This window comes from Phalacrocorax carbo, chromosome 27 (assembly GCF_963921805.1).
Source record: "Phalacrocorax carbo chromosome 27, bPhaCar2.1, whole genome shotgun sequence".
Classification (NCBI taxonomy): Eukaryota; Metazoa; Chordata; class Aves; order Suliformes; family Phalacrocoracidae; genus Phalacrocorax; species Phalacrocorax carbo.
Genome location: NC_087539.1, coordinates 2,664,285 through 2,689,542, shown reverse-complemented (window position 1 = coordinate 2,689,542; position 25,258 = coordinate 2,664,285). Strand labels below are relative to the sequence as shown.

The 25,258-nt window shown below is 57.3% G+C and overlaps 1 protein-coding gene across 1 annotated transcript in view; it reads right to left on the bottom strand.

Moving 5' to 3' along the window:
• The window catches only part of LOC104053086 (keratin, type II cytoskeletal 1-like), a 33,035-nt gene extending 13,928 nt beyond the window's left edge, over positions 1-19,107 (bottom strand). The window contains exons 1-5 of the mRNA XM_064474180.1: positions 18,517-19,107; positions 16,972-17,189; positions 16,254-16,314; positions 15,549-15,644; positions 15,037-15,201 (exon numbers count right to left, since the gene is read on the bottom strand). Coding sequence (XP_064330250.1) covers positions 15,037-15,201; positions 15,549-15,644; positions 16,254-16,314; positions 16,972-17,189; positions 18,517-19,107 — 1,131 coding nt within the window. The remainder of the gene's footprint in view (positions 1-15,036; positions 15,202-15,548; positions 15,645-16,253; positions 16,315-16,971; positions 17,190-18,516) is intronic.
• Positions 19,108-25,258: the final 6,151 nt, after the last annotated feature.

Genomic DNA, 25,258 nt, shown 5'->3' with positions numbered 1-25,258 from the left:
TCCACACATGGACCCACCGCTACCAGAGCTGGATCCTCCATGACCTGAGCTTCCTCCTCCTCCACCTCCAGACATGGACCCTCTCCTGCCAGAGCTCGAGCCCCCTCCTCCGTAGCTGTGGCCTCCTCCAGACATGGAGCCTCCACTGCCTGAGCTTCCTCCTCCTCCATACTCTGAGCCTCCTCCACACATGGACCCACCGCTACCAGAGCTGGATCCTCCATGACCTGAGCTTCCTCCTCCTCCACCTCCAGACATGGACCCTCTCCTGCCAGAGCTCGAGCCCCCTCCTCCATAGCTGGGGCCTCCTCCACACATGGAGCCTCCACTGCCTGAGCTTCCCCCGCCTCCATACTCTGAGCCTCCTCCACACATGGACCCACCGCTACCAGAGCTGGATCCTCCATGACCTGAGCTTCCTCCTCCTCCTCCTCCAGACATGGACCCTCTCCTGCCAGAGCTCGAGCCCCCTCCTCCGTAGCTGGGGCCTCCTCCAGACATGGAGCCTCCACTGCCTGAGCTTCCCCCGCCTCCATACCCTGAGCCTCCTCCACACATGGACCCACCGCTACCAGAGCTGGATCCTCCATGACCTGAGCTTCCTCCTCCTCCACCTCCAGACATGGACCCTCTCCTGCCAGAGCTCGAGCCCCCTCCTCCGTAGCTGTGGCCTCCTCCAGACATGGAGCCTCCACTGCCTGAGCTTCCTCCTCCTCCATACTCTGAGCCTCCTCCACACATGGACCCACCGCTACCAGAGCTGGATCCTCCATGACCTGAGCTTCCTCCTCCTCCACCTCCAGACATGGACCCTCTCCTGCCAGAGCTCGAGCCCCCTCCTCCATAGCTGTGGCCTCCTCCAGACATGGAGCCTCCACTGCCTGAGCTTCCTCCTCCTCCACACATGGACCCACCGCTACCAGAGCTGGATCCTCCATGACCTGAGCTTCCTCCTCCTCCACCTCCAGACATGGACCCTCTCCTGCCAGAGCTCGAGCCCCCTCCTCCGTAGCTGTGGCCTCCTCCAGACATGGAGCCTCCACTGCCTGAGCTTCCCCCGCCTCCATACCCTGAGCCTCCTCCACACATGGACCCACCGCTACCAGAGCTGGATCCTCCATGACCTGAGCTTCCTCCTCCTCCACCTCCAGACATGGACCCTCTCCTGCCAGAGCTCGAGCCCCCTCCTCCGTAGCTATGGCCTCCTCCAGACATGGAGCCTCCACTGCCTGAGCTTCCTCCTCCTCCACACATGGACCCACCGCTACCAGAGCTGGATCCTCCATGACCTGAGCTTCCTCCTCCTCCTCCTCCAGACATGGACCCTCTCCTGCCAGAGCTCGAGCCCCCTCCTCCATAGCTGTGGCCTCCTCCAGACATGGAGCCTCCACTGCCTGAGCTTCCTCCTCCTCCATACCCTGAGCCTCCTCCACACATGGACCCACCGCTACCAGAGCTGGATCCTCCATGACATGAGCTTCCTCCTCCTCCACCTCCAGACATGGACCCTCTCCTGCCAGAGCTCGAGCCCCCTCCTCCATAGCTGGGGCCTCCTCCAGACATGGAGCCTCCACTGCCTGAGCTTCCCCCGCCTCCATACCCTGAGCCTCCTCCACACATGGACCCACCGCTACCAGAGCTGGATCCTCCATGACCTGAGCTTCCTCCTCCTCCACCTCCAGACATGGACCCTCTCCTGCCAGAGCTCGAGCCCCCTCCTCCATAGCTGGGGCCTCCTCCAGACATGGAGCCTCCACTGCCTGAGCTTCCTCCTCCTCCATACTCTGAGCCTCCTCCACACATGGACCCACCGCTACCAGAGCTGGATCCTCCATGACCTGAGCTTCCTCCTCCTCCACCTCCAGACATGGACCCTCTCCTGCCAGAGCTTGAGCCCCCTCCTCCGTATCTGGGGCCTCCTCCAGACATGGAGCCTCCACTGCCTGAGCTTCCCCCGCCTCCATACCCTGAGCCTCCTCCACACATGGACCCACCGCTACCAGAGCTGGATCCTCCATGACCTGAGCTTCCTCCTCCTCCACCTCCAGACATGGACCCTCTCCTGCCAGAGCTCGAGCCCCCTCCTCCGTAGCTGTGGCCTCCTCCAGACATGGAGCCTCCACTGCCTGAGCTTCCTCCTCCTCCATACTCTGAGCCTCCTCCACACATGGACCCACCGCTACCAGAGCTGGATCCTCCATGACCTGAGCTTCCTCCTCCTCCACCTCCAGACATGGACCCTCTCCTGCCAGAGCTTGAGCCCCCTCCTCCGTAGCTGGGGCCTCCTCCAGACATGGAGCCTCCACTGCCTGAGCTTCCCCCGCCTCCATACCCTGAGCCTCCTCCACACATGGACCCACCGCTACCAGAGCTGGATCCTCCATGACCTGAGCTTCCTCCTCCTCCACCTCCAGACATGGACCCTCTCCTGCCAGAGCTCGAGCCCCCTCCTCCGTAGCTGGGGCCTCCTCCAGACATGGAGCCTCCACTGCCTGAGCTTCCTCCTCCTCCATACCCTGAGCCTCCTCCACACATGGACCCACCGCTACCAGAGCTGGATCCTCCATGACCTGAGCTTCCTCCTCCTCCACCTCCAGACATGGACCCTCTCCTGCCAGAGCTCGAGCCCCCTCCTCCATAGCTGGGGCCTCCTCCACACATGGAGCCTCCACTGCCTGAGCTTCCTCCTCCTCCACACATGGACCCACCGCTACCAGAGCTGGATCCTCCATGACCTGAGCTTCCTCCTCCTCCTCCTCCAGACATGGACCCTCTCCTGCCAGAGCTCGAGCCCCCTCCTCCATAGCTGGGGCCTCCTCCACACATGGAGCCTCCACTGCCTGAGCTTCCCCCGCCTCCATACCCTGAGCCTCCTCCACACATGGACCCACCGCTACCAGAGCTGGATCCTCCATGACCTGAGCTTCCTCCTCCTCCACCTCCAGACATGGACCCTCTCCTGCCAGAGCTCGAGCCCCCTCCTCCGTAGCTGTGGCCTCCTCCAGACATGGAGCCTCCACTGCCTGAGCTTCCTCCTCCTACATACCCTGAGCCTCCTCCACACATGGACCCACCGCTACCAGAGCTGGATCCTCCATGACCTGAGCTTCCTCCTCCTCCACCTCCAGACATGGACCCTCTCCTGCCAGAGCTCGAGCCCCCTCCTCCGTAGCTATGGCCTCCTCCACACATGGAGCCTCCACTGCCTGAGCTTCCTCCTCCTCCATACTCTGAGCCTCCTCCACACATGGACCCACCGCTACCAGAGCTGGATCCTCCATGACCTGAGCTTCCTCCTCCTCCACCTCCAGACATGGACCCTCTCCTGCCAGAGCTCGAGCCCCCTCCTCCATAGCTGGGGCCTCCTCCAGACATGGAGCCTCCACTGCCTGAGCTTCCTCCTCCTCCATACTCTGAGCCTCCTCCACACATGGACCCACCGCTACCAGAGCTGGATCCTCCATGACCTGAGCTTCCTCCTCCTCCACCTCCAGACATGGACCCTCTCCTGCCAGAGCTCGAGCCCCCTCCTCCGTAGCTGTGGCCTCCTCCAGACATGGAGCCTCCACTGCCTGAGCTTCCTCCTCCTCCATACTCTGAGCCTCCTCCACACATGGACCCACCGCTACCAGAGCTGGATCCTCCATGACCTGAGCTTCCTCCTCCTCCACCTCCAGACATGGACCCTCTCCTGCCAGAGCTCGAGCCCCCTCCTCCATAGCTGGGGCCTCCTCCACACATGGAGCCTCCACTGCCTGAGCTTCCCCCGCCTCCATACTCTGAGCCTCCTCCACACATGGACCCACCGCTACCAGAGCTGGATCCTCCATGACCTGAGCTTCCTCCTCCTCCACCTCCAGACATGGACCCTCTCCTGCCAGAGCTCGAGCCCCCTCCTCCATAGCTGTGGCCTCCTCCAGACATGGAGCCTCCACTGCCTGAGCTTCCTCCTCCTCCATACTCTGAGCCTCCTCCACACATGGACCCACCGCTACCAGAGCTGGATCCTCCATGACCTGAGCTTCCTCCTCCTCCACCTCCAGACATGGACCCTCTCCTGCCAGAGCTCGAGCCCCCTCCTCCGTAGCTGGGGCCTCCTCCAGACATGGAGCCTCCACTGCCTGAGCTTCCCCCGCCTCCATACCCTGAGCCTCCTCCACACATGGACCCACCGCTACCAGAGCTGGATCCTCCATGACCTGAGCTTCCTCCTCCTCCACCTCCAGACATGGACCCTCTCCTGCCAGAGCTCGAGCCCCCTCCTCCGTAGCTGGGGCCTCCTCCAGACATGGAGCCTCCACTGCCTGAGCTTCCTCCTCCTCCATACTCTGAGCCTCCTCCACACATGGACCCACCGCTACCAGAGCTGGATCCTCCATGACCTGAGCTTCCTCCTCCTCCACCTCCAGACATGGACCCTCTCCTGCCAGAGCTTGAGCCCCCTCCTCCATAGCTGGGGCCTCCTCCAGACATGGAGCCTCCACTGCCTGAGCTTCCCCCGCCTCCATACCCTGAGCCTCCTCCACACATGGACCCACCGCTACCAGAGCTGGATCCTCCATGACCTGAGCTTCCTCCTCCTCCACCTCCAGACATGGACCCTCTCCTGCCAGAGCTCGAGCCCCCTCCTCCGTAGCTGGGGCCTCCTCCAGACATGGAGCCTCCACTGCCTGAGCTTCCTCCTCCTCCATACCCTGAGCCTCCTCCACACATGGACCCACCGCTACCAGAGCTGGATCCTCCATGACCTGAGCTTCCTCCTCCTCCACCTCCAGACATGGACCCTCTCCTGCCAGAGCTCGAGCCCCCTCCTCCATAGCTGGGGCCTCCTCCAGACATGGAGCCTCCACTGCCTGAGCTTCCTCCTCCTCCACACATGGACCCACCGCTACCAGAGCTGGATCCTCCATGACCTGAGCTTCCTCCTCCTCCACCTCCAGACATGGACCCTCTCCTGCCAGAGCTCGAGCCCCCTCCTCCGTAGCTGGGGCCTCCTCCAGACATGGAGCCTCCACTGCCTGAGCTTCCCCCGCCTCCATACCCTGAGCCTCCTCCACACATGGACCCACCGCTACCAGAGCTGGATCCTCCATGACCTGAGCTTCCTCCTCCTCCACCTCCAGACATGGACCCTCTCCTGCCAGAGCTCGAGCCCCCTCCTCCGTAGCTGGGGCCTCCTCCAGACATGGAGCCTCCACTGCCTGAGCTTCCTCCTCCTCCATACCCTGAGCCTCCTCCACACATGGACCCACCGCTACCAGAGCTGGATCCTCCATGACCTGAGCTTCCTCCTCCTCCACCTCCAGACATGGACCCTCTCCTGCCAGAGCTCGAGCCCCCTCCTCCGTAGCTGGGGCCTCCTCCAGACATGGAGCCTCCACTGCCTGAGCTTCCTCCTCCTCCATACCCTGAGCCTCCTCCACACATGGACCCACCGCTACCAGAGCTGGATCCTCCATGACCTGAGCTTCCTCCTCCTCCACCTCCAGACATGGACCCTCTCCTGCCAGAGCTCGAGCCCCCTCCTCCGTAGCTGGGGCCTCCTCCAGACATGGAGCCTCCACTGCCTGAGCTTCCTCCTCCTCCATACCCTGAGCCTCCTCCACACATGGACCCACCGCTACCAGAGCTGGATCCTCCATGACCTGAGCTTCCTCCTCCTCCACCTCCAGACATGGACCCTCTCCTGCCAGAGCTCGAGCCCCCTCCTCCGTAGCTGGGGCCTCCTCCAGACATGGAGCCTCCACTGCCTGAGCTTCCCCCGCCTCCATACCCTGAGCCTCCTCCACACATGGACCCACCGCTACCAGAGCTGGATCCTCCATAACCTGAGCTTCCTCCTCCTCCACCTCCAGACATGGACCCTCTCCTGCCAGAGCTCGAGCCCCCTCCTCCGTAGCTGTGGCCTCCTCCAGACATGGAGCCTCCACTGCCTGAGCTTCCTCCTCCTCCACACATGGACCCACCGCTACCAGAGCTGGATCCTCCATGACCTGAGCTTCCTCCTCCTCCTCCTCCAGACATGGACCCTCTCCTGCCAGAGCTCGAGCCCCCTCCTCCATAGCTGGGGCCTCCTCCAGACATGGAGCCTCCACTGCCTGAGCTTCCTCCTCCTCCATACCCTGAGCCTCCTCCACACATGGACCCACCGCTACCAGAGCTGGATCCTCCATGACCTGAGCTTCCTCCTCCTCCACCTCCAGACATGGACCCTCTCCTGCCAGAGCTCGAGCCCCCTCCTCCATAGCTATGGCCTCCTCCAGACATGGAGCCTCCACTGCCTGAGCTTCCCCCGCCTCCATACCCTGAGCCTCCTCCACACATGGACCCACCGCTACCAGAGCTGGATCCTCCATGACCTGAGCTTCCTCCTCCTCCACCTCCAGACATGGACCCTCTCCTGCCAGAGCTCGAGCCCCCTCCTCCGTAGCTGGGGCCTCCTCCAGACATGGAGCCTCCACTGCCTGAGCTTCCCCCGCCTCCATACCCTGAGCCTCCTCCACACATGGACCCACCGCTACCAGAGCTGGATCCTCCATGACCTGAGCTTCCTCCTCCTCCACCTCCAGACATGGACCCTCTCCTGCCAGAGCTCGAGCCCCCTCCTCCGTAGCTGTGGCCTCCTCCAGACATGGAGCCTCCACTGCCTGAGCTTCCTCCTCCTCCACACATGGACCCACCACTACCAGAGCTGGATCCTCCATGACCTGAGCTTCCTCCTCCTCCTCCTCCAGACATGGACCCTCTCCTGCCAGAGCTCGAGCCCCCTCCTCCGTAGCTGGGGCCTCCTCCAGACATGGAGCCTCCACTGCCTGAGCTTCCCCCGCCTCCATACTCTGAGCCTCCTCCACACATGGACCCACCGCTACCAGAGCTGGATCCTCCATGACCTGAGCTTCCTCCTCCTCCTCCTCCAGACATGGACCCTCTCCTGCCAGAGCTCGAGCCCCCTCCTCCGTAGCTGGGGCCTCCTCCAGACATGGAGCCTCCACTGCCTGAGCTTCCTCCTCCTCCATACCCTGAGCCTCCTCCACACATGGACCCACCGCTACCAGAGCTGGATCCTCCATGACCTGAGCTTCCTCCTCCTCCACCTCCAGACATGGACCCTCTCCTGCCAGAGCTCGAGCCCCCTCCTCCGTAGCTGGGGCCTCCTCCAGACATGGAGCCTCCACTGCCTGAGCTTCCCCCGCCTCCATACCCTGAGCCTCCTCCACACATGGACCCACCGCTACCAGAGCTGGATCCTCCATGACCTGAGCTTCCTCCTCCTCCACCTCCAGACATGGACCCTCTCCTGCCAGAGCTCGAGCCCCCTCCTCCATAGCTGTGGCCTCCTCCAGACATGGAGCCTCCACTGCCTGAGCTTCCTCCTCCTCCACACATGGACCCACCGCTACCAGAGCTGGATCCTCCATGACCTGAGCTTCCTCCTCCTCCACCTCCAGACATGGACCCTCTCCTGCCAGAGCTCGAGCCCCCTCCTCCGTAGCTGTGGCCTCCTCCAGACATGGAGCCTCCACTGCCTGAGCTTCCTCCTCCTCCATACTCTGAGCCTCCTCCACACATGGACCCACCGCTACCAGAGCTGGATCCTCCATGACCTGAGCTTCCTCCTCCTCCACCTTCAGACATGGACCCTCTCCTGCCAGAGCTCGAGCCCCCTCCTCCATAGCTGTGGCCTCCTCCAGACATGGAGCCTCCACTGCCTGAGCTTCCTCCTCCTCCACACATGGACCCACCGCTACCAGAGCTGGATCCTCCATGACCTGAGCTTCCTCCTCCTCCACCTCCAGACATGGACCCTCTCCTGCCAGAGCTCGAGCCCCCTCCTCCGTAGCTGGGGCCTCCTCCAGACATGGAGCCTCCACTGCCTGAGCTTCCTCCTCCTCCATACTCTGAGCCTCCTCCACACATGGACCCACCGCTACCAGAGCTGGATCCTCCATGACCTGAGCTTCCTCCTCCTCCACCTCCAGACATGGACCCTCTCCTGCCAGAGCTCGAGCCCCCTCCTCCATAGCTGGGGCCTCCTCCACACATGGAGCCTCCACTGCCTGAGCTTCCTCCTCCTCCATACCCTGAGCCTCCTCCACACATGGACCCACTGCTACCAGAGCTGGATCCTCCATGACCTGAGCTTCCTCCTCCTCCACCTCCAGACATGGACCCTCTCCTGCCAGAGCTCGAGCCCCCTCCTCCGTAGCTGTGGCCTCCTCCAGACATGGAGCCTCCACTGCCTGAGCTTCCCCCGCCTCCATACCCTGAGCCTCCTCCACACATGGACCCACCGCTACCAGAGCTGGATCCTCCATGACCTGAGCTTCCTCCTCCTCCACCTCCAGACATGGACCCTCTCCTGCCAGAGCTCGAGCCCCCTCCTCCATAGCTGGGGCCTCCTCCAGACATGGAGCCTCCACTGCCTGAGCTTCCCCCGCCTCCATACCCTGAGCCTCCTCCACACATGGACCCACCGCTACCAGAGCTGGATCCTCCATGACCTGAGCTTCCTCCTCCACCTCCTCCAGACATGGACCCTCTCCTGCCAGAGCTCGAGCCCCCTCCTCCATAGCTGTGGCCTCCTCCAGACATGGAGCCTCCACTGCCTGAGCTTCCTCCTCCTCCACACATGGACCCACCTCTACCAGAGCTGGATCCTCCATGACCTGAGCTTCCTCCTCCTCCTCCTCCAGACATGGACCCTCTCCTGCCAGAGCTCGAGCCCCCTCCTCCATAGGTGTGGCCTCCTCCAGACATGGAGCCTCCACTGCCTGAGCTTCCCCTGCCTCCATACTCTGAGCCTCCTCCACACATGGGCCCACCGCTACCAGAGCTGGATCCTCCATGACCTGAGCTTCCTCCTCCTCCTCCTCCAGACATGGACCCTCTCCTGCCAGAGCTCGAGCCCCCTCCTCCGTAGCTGTGGCCTCCTCCAGACATGGAGCCTCCACTGCCTGAGCTTCCTCCTCCTCCATACTCTGAGCCTCCTCCACACATGGACCCACCGCTACCAGAGCTGGATCCTCCATGACCTGAGCTTCCTCCTCCTCCACCTCCAGACATGGAGCCTCTCCTGCCAGAGCTCGAGCCCCCTCCTCCATAGCTGGGGCCTCCTCCAGACATGGAGCCTCCACTGCCTGAGCTTCCTCCTCCTCCATACTCTGAGCCTCCTCCACACATGGACCCACCGCTACCAGAGCTGGATCCTCCATGACCTGAGCTTCCTCCTCCTCCTCCTCCAGACATGGACCCTCTCCTGCCAGAGCTCGAGCCCCCTCCTCCGTAGCTGGGGCCTCCTCCAGACATGGAGCCTCCACTGCCTGAGCTTCCTCCTCCTCCATACCCTGAGCCTCCTCCACACATGGACCCACCGCTACCAGAGCTGGATCCTCCATGACCTGAGCTTCCTCCTCCTCCTCCTCCAGACATGGACCCTCTCCTGCCAGAGCTCGAGCCCCCTCCTCCGTAGCTGGGGCCTCCTCCAGACATGGAGCCTCCACTGCCTGAGCTTCCCCCGCCTCCATACCCTGAGCCTCCTCCACACATGGACCCACCGCTACCAGAGCTGGATCCTCCATGACCTGAGCTTCCTCCTCCTCCACCTCCAGACATGGACCCTCTCCTGCCAGAGCTCGAGCCCCCTCCTCCATAGCTGTGGCCTCCTCCAGACATGGAGCCTCCACTGCCTGAGCTTCCTCCTCCTCCACACATGGACCCACCGCTACCAGAGCTGGATCCTCCATGACCTGAGCTTCCTCCTCCTCCACCTCCAGACATGGACCCTCTCCTGCCAGAGCTCGAGCCCCCTCCTCCGTAGCTGTGGCCTCCTCCAGACATGGAGCCTCCACTGCCTGAGCTTCCCCCGCCTCCATACCCTGAGCCTCCTCCACACATGGACCCACCGCTACCAGAGCTGGATCCTCCATGACCTGAGCTTCCTCCTCCTCCACCTTCAGACATGGACCCTCTCCTGCCAGAGCTCGAGCCCCCTCCTCCATAGCTGTGGCCTCCTCCAGACATGGAGCCTCCACTGCCTGAGCTTCCTCCTCCTCCACACATGGACCCACCGCTACCAGAGCTGGATCCTCCATGACCTGAGCTTCCTCCTCCTCCACCTCCAGACATGGACCCTCTCCTGCCAGAGCTCGAGCCCCCTCCTCCATAGCTGTGGCCTCCTCCAGACATGGAGCCTCCACTGCCTGAGCTTCCTCCTCCTCCATACCCTGAGCCTCCTCCACACATGGACCCACCGCTACCAGAGCTGGATCCTCCATGACCTGAGCTTCCTCCTCCTCCACCTCCAGACATGGACCCTCTCCTGCCAGAGCTCGAGCCCCCTCCTCCGTAGCTGTGGCCTCCTCCAGACATGGAGCCTCCACTGCCTGAGCTTCCTCCTCCTCCATACTCTGAGCCTCCTCCACACATGGACCCACCGCTACCAGAGCTGGATCCTCCATGACCTGAGCTTCCTCCTCCTCCACCTCCAGACATGGACCCTCTCCTGCCAGAGCTCGAGCCCCCTCCTCCATAGCTGGGGCCTCCTCCAGACATGGAGCCTCCACTGCCTGAGCTTCCTCCTCCTCCATACCCTGAGCCTCCTCCACACATGGACCCACTGCTACCAGAGCTGGATCCTCCATGACCTGAGCTTCCTCCTCCTCCTCCTCCAGACATGGACCCTCTCCTGCCAGAGCTCGAGCCCCCTCCTCCGTAGCTGTGGCCTCCTCCAGACATGGAGCCTCCACTGCCTGAGCTTCCCCCGCCTCCATACCCTGAGCCTCCTCCACACATGGACCCACCGCTACCAGAGCTGGATCCTCCATGACCTGAGCTTCCTCCTCCTCCACCTCCAGACATGGACCCTCTCCTGCCAGAGCTCGAGCCCCCTCCTCCATAGCTGGGGCCTCCTCCAGACATGGAGCCTCCACTGCCTGAGCTTCCCCCGCCTCCATACCCTGAGCCTCCTCCACACATGGACCCACCGCTACCAGAGCTGGATCCTCCATGACCTGAGCTTCCTCCTCCACCTCCTCCAGACATGGACCCTCTCCTGCCAGAGCTCGAGCCCCCTCCTCCATAGCTGTGGCCTCCTCCAGACATGGAGCCTCCACTGCCTGAGCTTCCTCCTCCTCCACACATGGACCCACCGCTACCAGAGCTGGATCCTCCATGACCTGAGCTTCCTCCTCCTCCTCCTCCAGACATGGACCCTCTCCTGCCAGAGCTCGAGCCCCCTCCTCCATAGGTGTGGCCTCCTCCAGACATGGAGCCTCCACTGCCTGAGCTTCCCCTGCCTCCATACTCTGAGCCTCCTCCACACATGGGCCCACCGCTACCAGAGCTGGATCCTCCATGACCTGAGCTTCCTCCTCCTCCTCCTCCAGACATGGACCCTCTCCTGCCAGAGCTCGAGCCCCCTCCTCCGTAGCTGTGGCCTCCTCCAGACATGGAGCCTCCACTGCCTGAGCTTCCTCCTCCTCCATACTCTGAGCCTCCTCCACACATGGACCCACCGCTACCAGAGCTGGATCCTCCATGACCTGAGCTTCCTCCTCCTCCACCTCCAGACATGGACCCTCTCCTGCCAGAGCTCGAGCCCCCTCCTCCATAGCTGGGGCCTCCTCCAGACATGGAGCCTCCACTGCCTGAGCTTCCTCCTCCTCCATACTCTGAGCCTCCTCCACACATGGACCCACCGCTACCAGAGCTGGATCCTCCATGACCTGAGCTTCCTCCTCCTCCTCCTCCAGACATGGACCCTCTCCTGCCAGAGCTCGAGCCCCCTCCTCCGTAGCTGGGGCCTCCTCCAGACATGGAGCCTCCACTGCCTGAGCTTCCTCCTCCTCCATACCCTGAGCCTCCTCCACACATGGACCCACCGCTACCAGAGCTGGATCCTCCATGACCTGAGCTTCCTCCTCCTCCTCCTCCAGACATGGACCCTCTCCTGCCAGAGCTCGAGCCCCCTCCTCCGTAGCTGGGGCCTCCTCCAGACATGGAGCCTCCACTGCCTGAGCTTCCTCCTCCTCCATACCCTGAGCCTCCTCCACACATGGACCCACCGCTACCAGAGCTGGATCCTCCATGACCTGAGCTTCCTCCTCCTCCTCCTCCAGACATGGACCCTCTCCTGCCAGAGCTCGAGCCCCCTCCTCCATAGCTGTGGCCTCCTCCAGACATGGAGCCTCCACTGCCTGAGCTTCCTCCTCCTCCATACCCTGAGCCTCCTCCACACATGGACCCACCGCTACCAGAGCTGGATCCTCCATGACCTGAGCTTCCTCCTCCTCCACCTCCAGACATGGACCCTCTCCTGCCAGAGCTCGAGCCCCCTCCTCCATAGCTGTGGCCTCCTCCAGACATGGAGCCTCCACTGCCTGAGCTTCCCCCGCCTCCATACCCTGAGCCTCCTCCACACATGGACCCACCGCTACCAGAGCTGGATCCTCCATGACCTGAGCTTCCTCCTCCTCCACCTCCAGACATGGACCCTCTCCTGCCAGAGCTCGAGCCCCCTGCTCCGTAGCTGTGGCCTCCTCCAGACATGGAGCCTCCACTGCCTGAGCTTCCCCCGCCTCCATACCCTGAGCCTCCTCCACACATGGACCCACCGCTACCAGAGCTGGATCCTCCATGACCTGAGCTTCCTCCTCCTCCTCCTCCAGACATGGACCCTCTCCTGCCAGAGCTCGAGCCCCCTCCTCCATAGCTGGGGCCTCCTCCACACATGGAGCCCCCACTGCCAGAGCTGGATCCCTTTCTGCTATAGTTTCCACTTTTTTCTCCTCCTGTTATTTGTCCTTTCCTTTTGTTTTTGCTGCATCCATCGGAGCTCAGGCCTCCCTTTGTGCTTTTCACATGTCCACGTCCTTCGCCAGTGACTCCAATGGCACTTGCCTTGTGCTCAGTGACACCTGGAAGAAACAGATATTACATCCACTTTATTCTTTTGAATCAAGAATATTTTGAGCACAGCTGATATGTATCTGTGTCCATCAGTGTAGCTACGCTGCTGGTCATAGTCATAATTTTTAAAAAGGGGCAACAAGTATCTTCGTTTGTGGAGGTACCTGTGACTTTTCTTCTCAAGCGGTTCTGCCTTTAATTGCTTATCGTTAACATGACTTATGTTTTTAGTCTGTACACGAACACCCAGTGCAGCCCTTACTTTATGGAGGCCAAGAGTACCGGTTTCTCTCTCCTTTAGCTGGCCTCCTACTTCCGCAAATTTTAGGATTAGATCCCCTTTTTCCTTCACCTCTGACGTGCACTGGCCCGCAAAGTAAATGAGGTTTTTCCCACTTCCTACCAATTTGTTTGAAATTAGCCAATAAGTTCCAAATTCAGTAGCTCCATGTTGACATATTAATGCACAGGCACGTGTTCACACGCTCACACGAGACCACTGTTTGCTTCATTTCCCTGGAAAACTAAGATAGGGACTGCGATAGCTTGTTCTGATGGTGGGTGTCAAGTACCAGAGGCAAAAAAATGGTAACAGTCCTCTTAAAAAATCACAGCAATGCCTTGAGATACTTACAGACTGTGGTTGGTGAGCCTTCCTCTAGCCTGCGAAGAAAAGCGACACTGTGATATAACGCGTGCAATAAAAGTAAGTCAGACTGTGCTCTGTCGGTGAGGCACTGGAAGAGGTCGCTCTTTCCAGGCAGCAATTCACCCTGGACATCTAAGATAGAGCAAGGAACCCCTGTGCTCGGCACCGGGGAGGCCCCACCTCGAATGCTGGGCTCAGGTCTGGGCCCCTCGGGACAAGAAGGGCCTGGAGGGGCTGGAGCGTGTCCAGAGAAGGGCAGCGGGGCTGGGGCAGGGTCTGGAGCACAAGTGTGCTGGGGGGCGGCTGAGGGGGCTGGGGGGGTTTAGCCTGGAGAAGAGGGGGCTGAGGGGAGCCCTTCTCGCTCTCTGGAACCCCCTGAGAGGGGCTGGAGTGAGGGGGGGTCGGTCTGTGCTCCCACGTCACCAGTGATGGGACGAGAGGGAACGGCCCCAGCCTGCACCAGGGGAGGTTTAGGTTGGAGATAAGGGGAAATGTCTTCCCTGCCAGAGGGGTCAGGCCCTGGCACAGGCTGCCCAGAGAGGTGGGGGAGTCACCGTCCCTGGTGACAAACACCGTGGAGACATGGTACTTGGGGACATGGTTTAGGAGGCCTGGGGGTGTTGGTTTGGGGGTTGGACTTGATGATCCGAGAGGTCTTTTCCAACCTTCATGATTCTGTGATTCTCTGGGACACACTGCTGTGCGCAGGTGCTTCTAACCAGGATGAATAGTTTGTACCTACCTGGTCTCCTCCTCCTCGAGGAGTGATCTGTACATAGCAATTTCAATATCCAGGGCCAATTTCAAGTTCAAGAGCTCCTGATAATCATGGAGAAGATGGGCAAGATCATCTTTGGCCTGCTGCAGGGCATTTTCCAACTCCTGAAGCTTTCGCTGTCCATCCTCAACGGCAGAGCTCCCACGCTGCTCTGCATCTTTAATGTTCTCTTGGAGGCTGGCATTCTGCAGAGGGCACAAACAGAGCCTGTCCATTCCCCTCCCTGGGACTGGGATTTTCAAACCCTTCTGGCAGTCCTTGGAAATTAAAAGACCTGCTTCGGTGACCGAACTCGGAAGATACATTAGACTGGGTAAATTAACCCAAATTAAATCCCAGTGTAGACAGCCAAAATCTAAATCTTGCTTCCTTTTGAAGAAAAAACATCATCACTAGATTTGTCTCTGAACGACAGACTACGCCTTCCTGCACTGAGTCCCCACTTAAAAGTGACTTAGTTTAGTCACGTTGGAAAGTATCAGCCTTACCTTTTTCCTTGCAATTTCAATTTCTGGTTGTAGTCTTTGGATCTGCCTGCTCAGTTCCTGGATTTCCTGATAACTGTTCCTCAGTTGCTCACGTTGGTTTACCCACATGTTCTGAAGGTCCTGGACCTGGTGCGCAGAGGAGAGAACAGATGGTTTTGGTTTCTCTTCCATTGAGCAGAAAGCCTTGCCTCCCCACCTCGTTGACGTCTACTCACCCTGCCCCGATACATGGCATCTACTGCAGCTTTGCTTCTCTGAGCAATTGCCTCATACTCCTGCCTGACTTCTTCAATGATGCCATCCATGTTCAGTTCTCTCTGGTTGTCCATGGACAGGAAGACATCGGTGTTGCCAACTACGGTTTGCAGCTGGGACAGCTCCTGCAAGGAAAACAAGATTTTAGATATTAACAGAGCACGTGAGCAGTCCAGGTTGTGTTATGAGGAAAGAAGTGGGACCCTCTGGCCAGTTACCCACTGGACCTTCTCTACCTGCATCCCCCCCAGGTCCTATTGTTCCACCACCAGTTTTAATTTTCAGGTGTCTCTTCCAGTCTTTGTGACACACCAGACCCCCTTTTCTCTCACAGATTAAAAAAAGACTTGATAAGACCAAAGGCCGAGGGTGACCCACTCTCCGCACCAAAAAGTCCTCTTCTGGGAACCTCCAGGAGATACAGGTCCTCCAAGACCTGAGGTTAAGGTTTTAATCTGAGAAGGGTACTCACAGCCTCATGTAAGCATCTGAGGAACTCAAGCTCCTGCTTCAGGATTTCCACCCGAACATCAAATTCCATTTTGCCCATGTAGGCACTGTCCAGTTCCTGTGAAAAAAGCCAGAGGCATATTTGTATTTCTGTGATCCAAGTTCTCCACTGAAGTGCGGTTCTTGCAAGACTTGGTACATTTCTTTAAAGCCTTCATTCCTGGGGCCAAAGGCCCACGAATCTCAGGTTTCATTTGAAAAGCAATGGGAACAAAGGGAAAGCTTTTAGCTCTCAGAAGAAAAGAATGGCTTGGAAATAAGCAAAATAGCTGCGGCAATAAACGTGTCCCTGCAGAAAATGCGAAATGTAGAAACATAGATTTCATTAATTCTTCTAATAAAAAGTTGTTGACGTTTTCTATTCTCCTGTGTAAGCCACCTATAGATATTATTTAACCCCTGATAACAACGTCTCACCTAGGCTCTGTCTGCATGAATAAAGACCGGCATTTTTTAGATATTCCTTTTACAGAGGACCCATACAGTCTCCAGAGGAAACAATTTCCCTCCAGTCTTGCAGTAAAAAGCTCACACTTTCAATGACTTCAGTTAGAGAAGAGTTAGACAAAGTTGGGCGACGACCTTGCTTTTGAAAACCTCACCAGCCACCCAGTTTTTGCTTTATTTCTGAGGCTTTGATTTAGCTCAGCGTCTTGGGTTACTTCACCTTTTTGAGGTCCACGAACTCCTCTTCTTTAGACGCGCGCTTGTTGATCTCGTCCTCGAACCTGTTGCAGCAGAGAAAAGGAACAGGTAGCTCGTTGCCTATCTTACTTTGTCAGTCAAGTGGATCAGAATCCAAAGGGAATCCCCCAACAAGGCAATGTGTCACGTCTTCATTTACCTGCCATGTCTGGCAACGGCAAAGGCAACGGCAAACCCTCTGCGAAACCGGGCGCAGCAAAATGTGGTAACATCCCTGTAATTCTGAACTAAACTCCCCATTTCTCCGAGCGGCGGACTTATATTATCTTTTGGGTGCGGCTAAGCCAGAAGAAGCGACTCTTCTCAGCCTGTTCCCAGTGCTGGGCTCCCTCCCCACCCTCCCCTCCCCGCTCTCCAGGTTGACCACAGCTACCAGTGGGAGTAAGGAGTTACTCATTGCCTGGGGGAGGAAGGGCGTGAAGGAGCTCGGGAGGAGGGAGAGAAGAGTGGGGTAGACCTACAGGGCCTTTGATTTTCCTTTTTCTGTCCTGGGTTCTACCCTCACCAACTCTGCTTTGGTCTCCCAGCGTCAAAGCCCCATGAGGAACCTAGTGCAGAGGGGTGCTATAACGGCCACAAAACTCTCGAAGGTGCGAAGCTAAGCTATGCCATCCCAGGGCGTGATTACCATCGCCTTGGAAAATTCCAGTATGATTTTCCCCAGAGCTGTGATTATTCACCTCTTTTTATAAACTTCAACAAGCTGAAGTATATTATACGCTTCCGGATCCAGCTGCTCCTTCTGGTTCTGGAGCGTTTCTAGCTGCCGCTGCAGGTTGCTGATGTAAGATTGGAAGAAAGCAGTGATATTTCTCCTCTCCTCTGGCCCGGCACTTTGCTGCTGCAGAAGCTCCCACTTGGCCATCAGAGCCTGGTTCTGCCGCTCCAGACATTGGACCTGAAAGGCAAAGCAGACGAGCGTCTCAGCCGCCGGAAGGCGCTGGGGGAAGCGCCGACATCAGCCCCTACAGCAAAGCAAACCCCAGGTAAGATTTCCAACGCAGCAGCGTCTAGAGGTTTCGTCAGGTGGGACCAGCCGTAGTGACACTGGTACCAACACACGAGGCAGCTTAGACTGAAGGGGGGCAGCCTCTTCTTTCCCCAATCTGTTGAATAAGAAGGGTATGATTTTGCTGCTGCTTCACAAAGCTGATACTGAAATCATCGCCGGCTTTTCATCTCTTAAATGCGCTTTATTTAGGGGGACGGTTGGGGTGGAGGGAGACTTCAGCTGTTCCCGAACACCCTTAGGCACCCAAATACATGGGAAGGGTTAGCCCCCTCCTCCTGTTCACTGGGACAGTGAACAGGTTAGAACCTGGAAGCTGATATCCAGAAGGTTTTAAATATTAAAAAGTTTTTAAGAAATCTAAAAATAAAATAAATAAAAAATACAAAATAAAAAATACGAGTCAAATGTGCTCCTATCTTTCAGGACTAAGCGTGCTTAAAGCTTCTGGGTGTAACCACCGCCTTTTCCGCAGGGTAATACAAGAAGCCCTTCAGTCTTCACGTGTAACAAATACCAGGAGCTTCCACCCTATGCAGAGACTCCTGTCACCACCCAAGCAAAGGCGCATGCCAGGTCTGCGTGGGTGGGAGTGCTTTTGTGGCTGGTTTGCTCCTGTGCCCGTGAGTAGAAATGAAAGAGAAGACAAGGCTGCAGACAGAGGTGGAAGTATTGTAGGGTAAGCTAAGAAAGAGGTAGAGGAGAAAGATGCGGGGGCCACTGGCCACCTGAAAGAGGCCAGGGCCTCCGAGCAAAGAAGTATTTTGTTCTGTAATTTGAAGAAATGCAACATTTTGCTTTGCTTTAGAAAAAAGAACGAGAACACATCGAGGATGTCCAAGTCCATCACCCATTTTTCCTGCCACCATCAACAATTCCCAGGCACCAGAATATTACCAGCCATGCGGAAACCCTTTTCCTCCAAAGAGAAGCGAGTGAATGTGCCAGAGACGCCCCAGCAGTTTGCTATTGTCCTGCCACAAAAGAGAGCTCCGAGATACTTATCCCAGGGCTAAAAGTAAGTGAATCATGCAGCGGCATTTATAGCAAGCTATTAAGAACTTCCCGCCAGCACAAGGAAATCCGGCCAATGCTGTGAGGTTTGGGGGGAGCCCATGCAATGTAAAGGTGTCCCCATGACTCACGGAGGCAGAGCGGGACCCCTTACATTTCCCACTTCCCAAATAACAAGTTAAAAAGGAGAACAGGGACTCACCTTATCGATGAATGATGCAAATTTGTTGTTGAGAGCTTTAATCTGCTCTTTCTCATCTGAGCGCACTCTCTGGAACTCGGGGTCGACTTGCACTTGCATTGGCCTCAGGAGGTTGGTGTTGACGTGCACCTCCTCGATGCCTCTAACACCAGCCTGCCCAAAGCCCTGTCCAGCCCCTTGTTCACCAAAGGCGCTTCTACCAAGGCCTCCCCCAAGCACCTCCCTGCCTGAACTTCTTCCACACATGCTACCAAGCCCCGCTTCACCACCTCGAAAAGCTCCCACAAAATATCCTCTTCTACCAAAGCCCCTATCAAGGGGTGTCCTACCACCAAATCCCAGGCACCTCCCATATCCTCCTGCTTCTCCTCCGTAGCCTCCACCAATACAAACGGTCCTAAACCCACCAAGGTTGTGGAGACTCCTGCTGCCATAACCATACCCATACCCATAACCACCGTATCTTTCTTGTCCTCTGTCGTCTTCACAGTGCCTTATGGAAGACAAACCTCTCCCGCCCCCCAGTGTGCCCCAGTGGGCAGAGAAAGAACTGAAATTCCCATCCCCAAATCTGGAGAAGTGATGGCTCATCGCGTCGCTTTCAGAGAGTTAGGCGAAGATGAGAGAGCAGGTGGGGAAGGTTGTAACACAGGAGGAGAAATGAGAGAGAAGGATCCTCAGCTCCTCTGGTTGGGGTGACAGAAGTTCTCCTTTATACGTTCTGGAGGAGTTAGTCTCCATTCCGTGGTAATAAGCAGGTCTATTAATGTTGTTATTGGGTTTGGTTCATCAGGCAGCAATTAATGGCTGCCCGAAGGGAGGTCAGAGTAAACACCACGCACCAATGGAGGAATTGTGAAATTCCCCAAACCCTGCCTGACTCATGAGCTTTGTTGAGATGAGATCGCCTTATCTCATTAGCCTGCCCTCCATCATTAATTACAGTTCGCACAGTTACCCATGCACATCACCATCGTTTGTTCTCTCTCAAATTTCCCCACCTCTTTTGGCATTTCATGAGATAGAAGGCCTCGATATTGTCCTCATGTTGACTTGGGGGTGGCTCTCCTTGCTTCACCACCTCACCAGGAGTGCCTGCTACAGAAACCAAAGGCTACAGCTCCCTTGGCTCCGCATTCTCTCTTTTCTCTCTTTCCCAGTATATCCTCCCCCGAGTAAGTACTGCTTCTGCGGGGAGAGGGGAGGAGTTGCGATCTGGCCTTCTTGCTAATGGCATGAAAAAAGAATCTGCCTTTGCTTCATAAAGCTGAAAGAGTGTCTGGAAAAGAGAAAAGACAGGATCTCTCCGTATCCATTTTAGCTTTAAATAGATGGATACAGAGTTTTAAGTGGAAAAGAGAAAGCTCTGAGATAAAACCAACCTTTTAACTACTAAAGATTAAGATGAGGTCACCGTAGGAACACATGACCCATCACTTCCATAGTCTAGCACTCTTGGCCCTTCTGCTCTTGGCTACTCCTGCTCTTCCATGTGTCAGACCATGAACTAAAACGGCCTGTTTGTGGGGCATTTTTAAAGGCCCCGCTGCTGCAGAGCTGAGATATCTGCCTGATCACTGATGGACTGAGCATCTGCCTGAGCCGCCCCTCTTTCCTCTCCTCATCTCTGCAAGAGTCCACCTGTGCAGCCTGAGCACACTCCGGCGCAAGGCTCAGCAACCACGGACTCGTTAAAAAGCGTTTGGGAGCCAAGTCCTGCTGCTGACACTGCCGCTGAGGGTCTTCAGCCTTGACTGATAGCTCAAGAAGACAAGCGAGATCTGGGACGCCGTCTCCAAGAGCAGCAGTGGAACAATTTCCACGTGGCCAGCACCTCCCCTTTGTCCCCTACACGGCATTAGGAGGAGCTGGGCCTCACCCGAATGGGATGCTCTTCCTTCCAAAGGTGCTGGGTAAAGCCACACTGTGAGCCCTTCAGTTATATAGAGGTTGTGTGGTCAGGGCTTTGCAATCCTCGCTCTGGCTCCGTTTGGAAAGTGCCTCCTAAATCCTCTAAATGAAAGGTTTGTACGTGATTAATCGGCTGTAATTGGACCAGCTGAAATATCTTGAGGTGGACAAGATTTTGAACAGACGAAGGGCATTTCCCAGGAGTAGACGCAGTGTTTTCCAGGCAGCCAGGTGAGAAGTACCGCTTTCCCCTACCAAACTTGGTTTCTTCTAGCCTTACAGCAGGAATGCCCAACTGGCAGCTCAGACTTGCCGTTTGTCCTCCTTTTTTGTAATTAAACTTTACCAGTTATCTACATTTTGCCGAGAATTTCAATGCAATTTCCCACTGAATTCCCCCTTTTTATATAGCTATATAAAAAGATGTCTGGGATTGGGAATTCTGTCACCTGCTGGAAAGAATAATTGTGGTGAACAGAAAAAAAAATGTGTAATGACCGTGATTTTAAAAGCAAGTGGGGGAAAACCTGGAAACAGACCCATTTCAACACATCTGGGTAAGGTTTGCCAAAGCACTAGGATACGACACCGAAATATTTCCTGTTCTGTTTCAGCTGGGCTCAGTAGTTTCTAGATGCTGATGCATCTCAAGAGAAACCAATGCGAATTGTCCTCCTTCGCTCCCATATTTCAGTCGCACTGAAAGACGCTTTCAGAACCGTATCTGCTCCCTGCAAAATTCTGTGTAGGGCAAACCGTGTCTGAACAATGCTGAGACCGAAACTCCTGTGTCACCCTGGAGCCATTATTAGGCTCAGGTAAAGATTAGGAGGACGATACATGACTTCATGTCAGGAGAAGGTGAGACTCAGTGGGCCTGGCCCATGATAGGCCAGGCTGGACGGGCCTCTGAGCAACGTGGTCTAGTTGAAGACGTCCCTGCTCACTGCCGGGGGCTGGACTGGATGGGCTCTAAGGGTCCCTTCCAACCCAAACTGGTCTATGAGTCTATAATTCTATGATTTTCCTTGTGAAGTCTGAGCTAAAATGTCCCTTTTGCTTTCTTTAATTAACAATTCCTCAGCAACATAACCGTACGAGGGGCGGCTGGAGTCCCTGGGTTTGTTCAGCTGGAGCAGAGGGGGCCGAGGGCAGCCTCATGGCGCTCTGCAGCCCCCTCCCGAGGGCAGGAGGAGGGGCAGGGCTGGTCTCTGCTCTCTGGTGCCCAACGCCAGGCCCCGAGGGAATGGCAGGGAGATGTGCCAGGGGAGGGTGAGGCTGGGCATTAGGAGAAGGTCCTTCCCCCAGAGGGTGGTGGAGCCCTGGCACAGGCTCCCCAGGGAGGCATGGCGGCACCAGCCTGGCGATGTTCCAGAAGCGCTTGGCCAAGGCCCCCAGAGACACGGTGTGAATTTGGGGTGTCCTGTGCAGGGCCGGGAGCTGGGCTCGATGGTCCTTGCGGGTCCCTCCCAGCTTAGGGCACCCTGTGGTTCTCTGATTCTGCACAACAGTTTCTAAACGGTTGCTGCTGTTCACCTCTGTTGAGTTTGCGAATGGCTACTTTGGGTGCAATTCAGCTTCATCCCTCCTCTTTGCATTTTGAGAGTGGCTCGTTCCAATGCACGCTGCATCAGGCAAGGCTTCAGATCATCCACATGGATCTCGGAAGGAATTGTTATGACCTAGGGGATGGAACACCCACAGACCAAACCAACCAGCTCCGCGTGGAACAACGGTTAGATAGATGTCTATCCAAAACCATTGCCCTAAATACATGTATCAACTCGCTGCGTGAAGCGAACCAGGTGGCAATTCCTACGGAAGCACTGCACTGATCCCTGAAGCAGCCCTGTCCTGCTTGAGAAGGCCTCCCGCAAACCCTGCATCCCACCCCACGTGCCACATAATCCAGAGCACGGCGTGTAGGCTGCTGTTGTGAGCGTCGCTGGCACCAGCTCAGCCTTGGCACAACAGACCAAGCCCCACCTGAACCTGTCGAGCTGGCTCCAGAAACAGCGATGCACCCAGAGAGGTGTTCACGCGTCCTGCGGAGGAAGGGGGAGCTTCCTGTGACACCTTCCTCTCCCCTGCAATGAGTTGGCATTGCTCTCGGATGCGCCTGGGTAGCTTCTGCTCCGATCCCTTAAAAGAAACAGGGAAGCGGTTCCCAACACGCAGCGACCGAAAGGACCACGGCTCCAACCAACACCCTTGCCACAGGGATGGGTTATCACAGAGTCCACCAGGGAGTGGAGGTCTTCAGGGGCTATTCGAATAGCTGCGTGGTCCGTCTGGCTTTTGGTTACTGGGGATTTTTAAGGCAAATTTAAATTGCATCCCAGAAGTTATTCATATAAAATGGATCGCCTGGCCTTCTTGTATAGCTGTTGGAGCAAACAGAGAATGTCCACGTGTTATTCCTCCCATCCAGAACAATCCGTGAAGCAGGTGATGACGTTCCTCCCATCTGGAGAAGCCTCTGAGGCAGGTGACTTGAGCGTGCCCTTCTGGATGGTCCCATTTCCCTCTGTGGGCCATAAGGGAACCTGGAGAGCTCGCTCAACTCCTGCCTTTCAGGTGGTGAAAGTAACGCGAGCTGAGCTGTCCTCCATCAGACCCGTGTCACAGAGGCTGCGCCAAGGATTAACATCTTCAAACCATAGAGACAATTCACAGAATCATAGAATCACAGAATCATGAAGGTTGGAAAAGGCCTCTCGGATCATCAAGTCCAACCCCCAACCCAACACCCCCAGGCCTCCTAAACCATGTCCCCAAGTACCATGTCTCCACGGTGTTTGTCACCAGGGACGGTGACTCCCCCACCTCTCTGGGCAGCCTGTGCCAGGGCCTGACCCCTCTGGCAGGGAAGGCATTTCCCTCATCTCCAACCTAAACCTCCCCTGACGCAGCTTGAGGCCGTTCCCTCTCGTCCCGTCACTGGTGACTTGGGAGCAGAGACCAGCCCCCCCCTCACTCCAGCCCCTCTCAAGCAGCTGCAGAGAGCGAGAAGGGCTCCCCTCAGCCCCCCCTTCTCCAGGCTAAACCCCCCCAGCCCCCTCAGCCGCCCCCCAGCACACTTGTGCTCCAGACCCTGCCCCAGCCCCGCTGCCCTTCTCTGGACACGCTCCAGCCCCTCAAGGCCCTTCTTGTCCCGAGGGGCCCAAACCTGAGCCCAGCACTCGAGGTGGGGCCTCCCCAGGGCCGAGCACAGGGGGACAATTCACAAACAGACCCAAGATTAACTCTTTGAGCACAAGGGCTGCAGGAACCTGCCAGCCTCCACAACCCACATCCATCTCTGTCCACCTCCAGGAAACCCAAATAATAAATAGGAATAATAAATTCTAGTACTTAGGCTAATGCTCAAGGAAATGCCACTACACTGAATCTTACACCCACAGAACGGTTTGGGTGGGAAGGGACCTTCAGAGGCCATCCAGCCCAACCCCCTGCCCTGAGCAGGGGCATCCCCAGCTCGACCAGGTCGCTCAGAGCCCCGGCCAGCCTGGCCTTGGATGTCCCCAGGGATGGGGCACCGACCCCCGCTCTGGGCAACCTGGGCCAGCGCTTCGCCACCCTCAGAGTAAAAAATGTCTTCCTTCTATCCAGTCTAAATCCCCCCTCCTTCAGTTTAAACCATCCCCCCTTGGCCTGCCACAGCAGGCCTTGCTAAAGAGGTCGCCCCCACCCTTCCCACAGTCCCCCTTTGAGCACTGGGAGGCCGCAATAAGGTCTCCCCGCAGCCTCCCCTTCCCCAGGTGCACAGCCCCAGCTCTCCCAGCCCGGCCTCGCAGCAGAGGGGCTCCAGCCCTCAGAGCATTTCTGTGCCCCCTCTGGCCCCGCTCCAGCAGCCCCGTGTCTGTCCCGTGCTGAGGAGCCCCGAGCTGGAGGCGGCGCTGCAGGGGGGTCTCACAGAGCGGGGCAGGGGGGCAGGACCCCCTCCCTCGCCCGGCTGCCCGCGCTGCTGGGGATGCAGCCCCGGGCACGGCTGGGGGTCGGGGCTGCGAGCGCACGTTGCCGGCTCGTGTCCAGCCTTTCCCCCCCAGCACCCCCGAGTCCCTCTCCGCAGGGCTGCTCCCCGTCCCCCCGTCCCCCAGCCTGTGCGGGTACCGGGGGCTGCCCCGACCCCGCTGCAGGACCTTGCCCTTGGCCTTGCTGAACCTGCTGAGGGTCTCCCTAGGTCCCCCTCACCAGCGTGTCCAGGTATTCCTACAGGACCATTTTAATCACCTCAAAATAGAGAGCCTAAATGACTAAAATCCTGCAGATGTCCCGGAAGATCTAGCTGCTTTTCTCTCTGCCGAACATAAACTAGTGATCTTTACAAGCCACACTGGCAGCGCAGAGTTAAAGAAGTACAGCAACGTACTTATTACTGTTAAATAACTACAGCACACCTGAACGGTGGACACTCAGCAGTGTGGTACAGTAGCAGCTTAATAAATACAGTACTTAGATTTAACAGCTGCCCAGGTAAAGTAGGTAGACACACACACCCCGGGTTGAAGTAGCAGGTCAGTAGTTGCCTGAATACCTGCATAAGTAGGGCCCTAACTCACTTTAAAATGGGACGGAGATCACACAGACACACTAATAAAAATGCCTTTCATCCCACAGACTTTCATTTTCTCCCACCCTCCATCGCAGGGACTAACGATAACTCTTTTCTGTGGCTGGTGAAGGCAATAAGAGATTCTGAGGAGAGACAAAAGGAAAAGCATCAAAAACCTTGTAATGGCAGGAAAAAAAAAGTGAAATGCTGGTATTCTACCAAAGGTTTATGCTACGTTAATACTGAGGTTCCCCAGCTCGGAGAGCACCTTGTCTG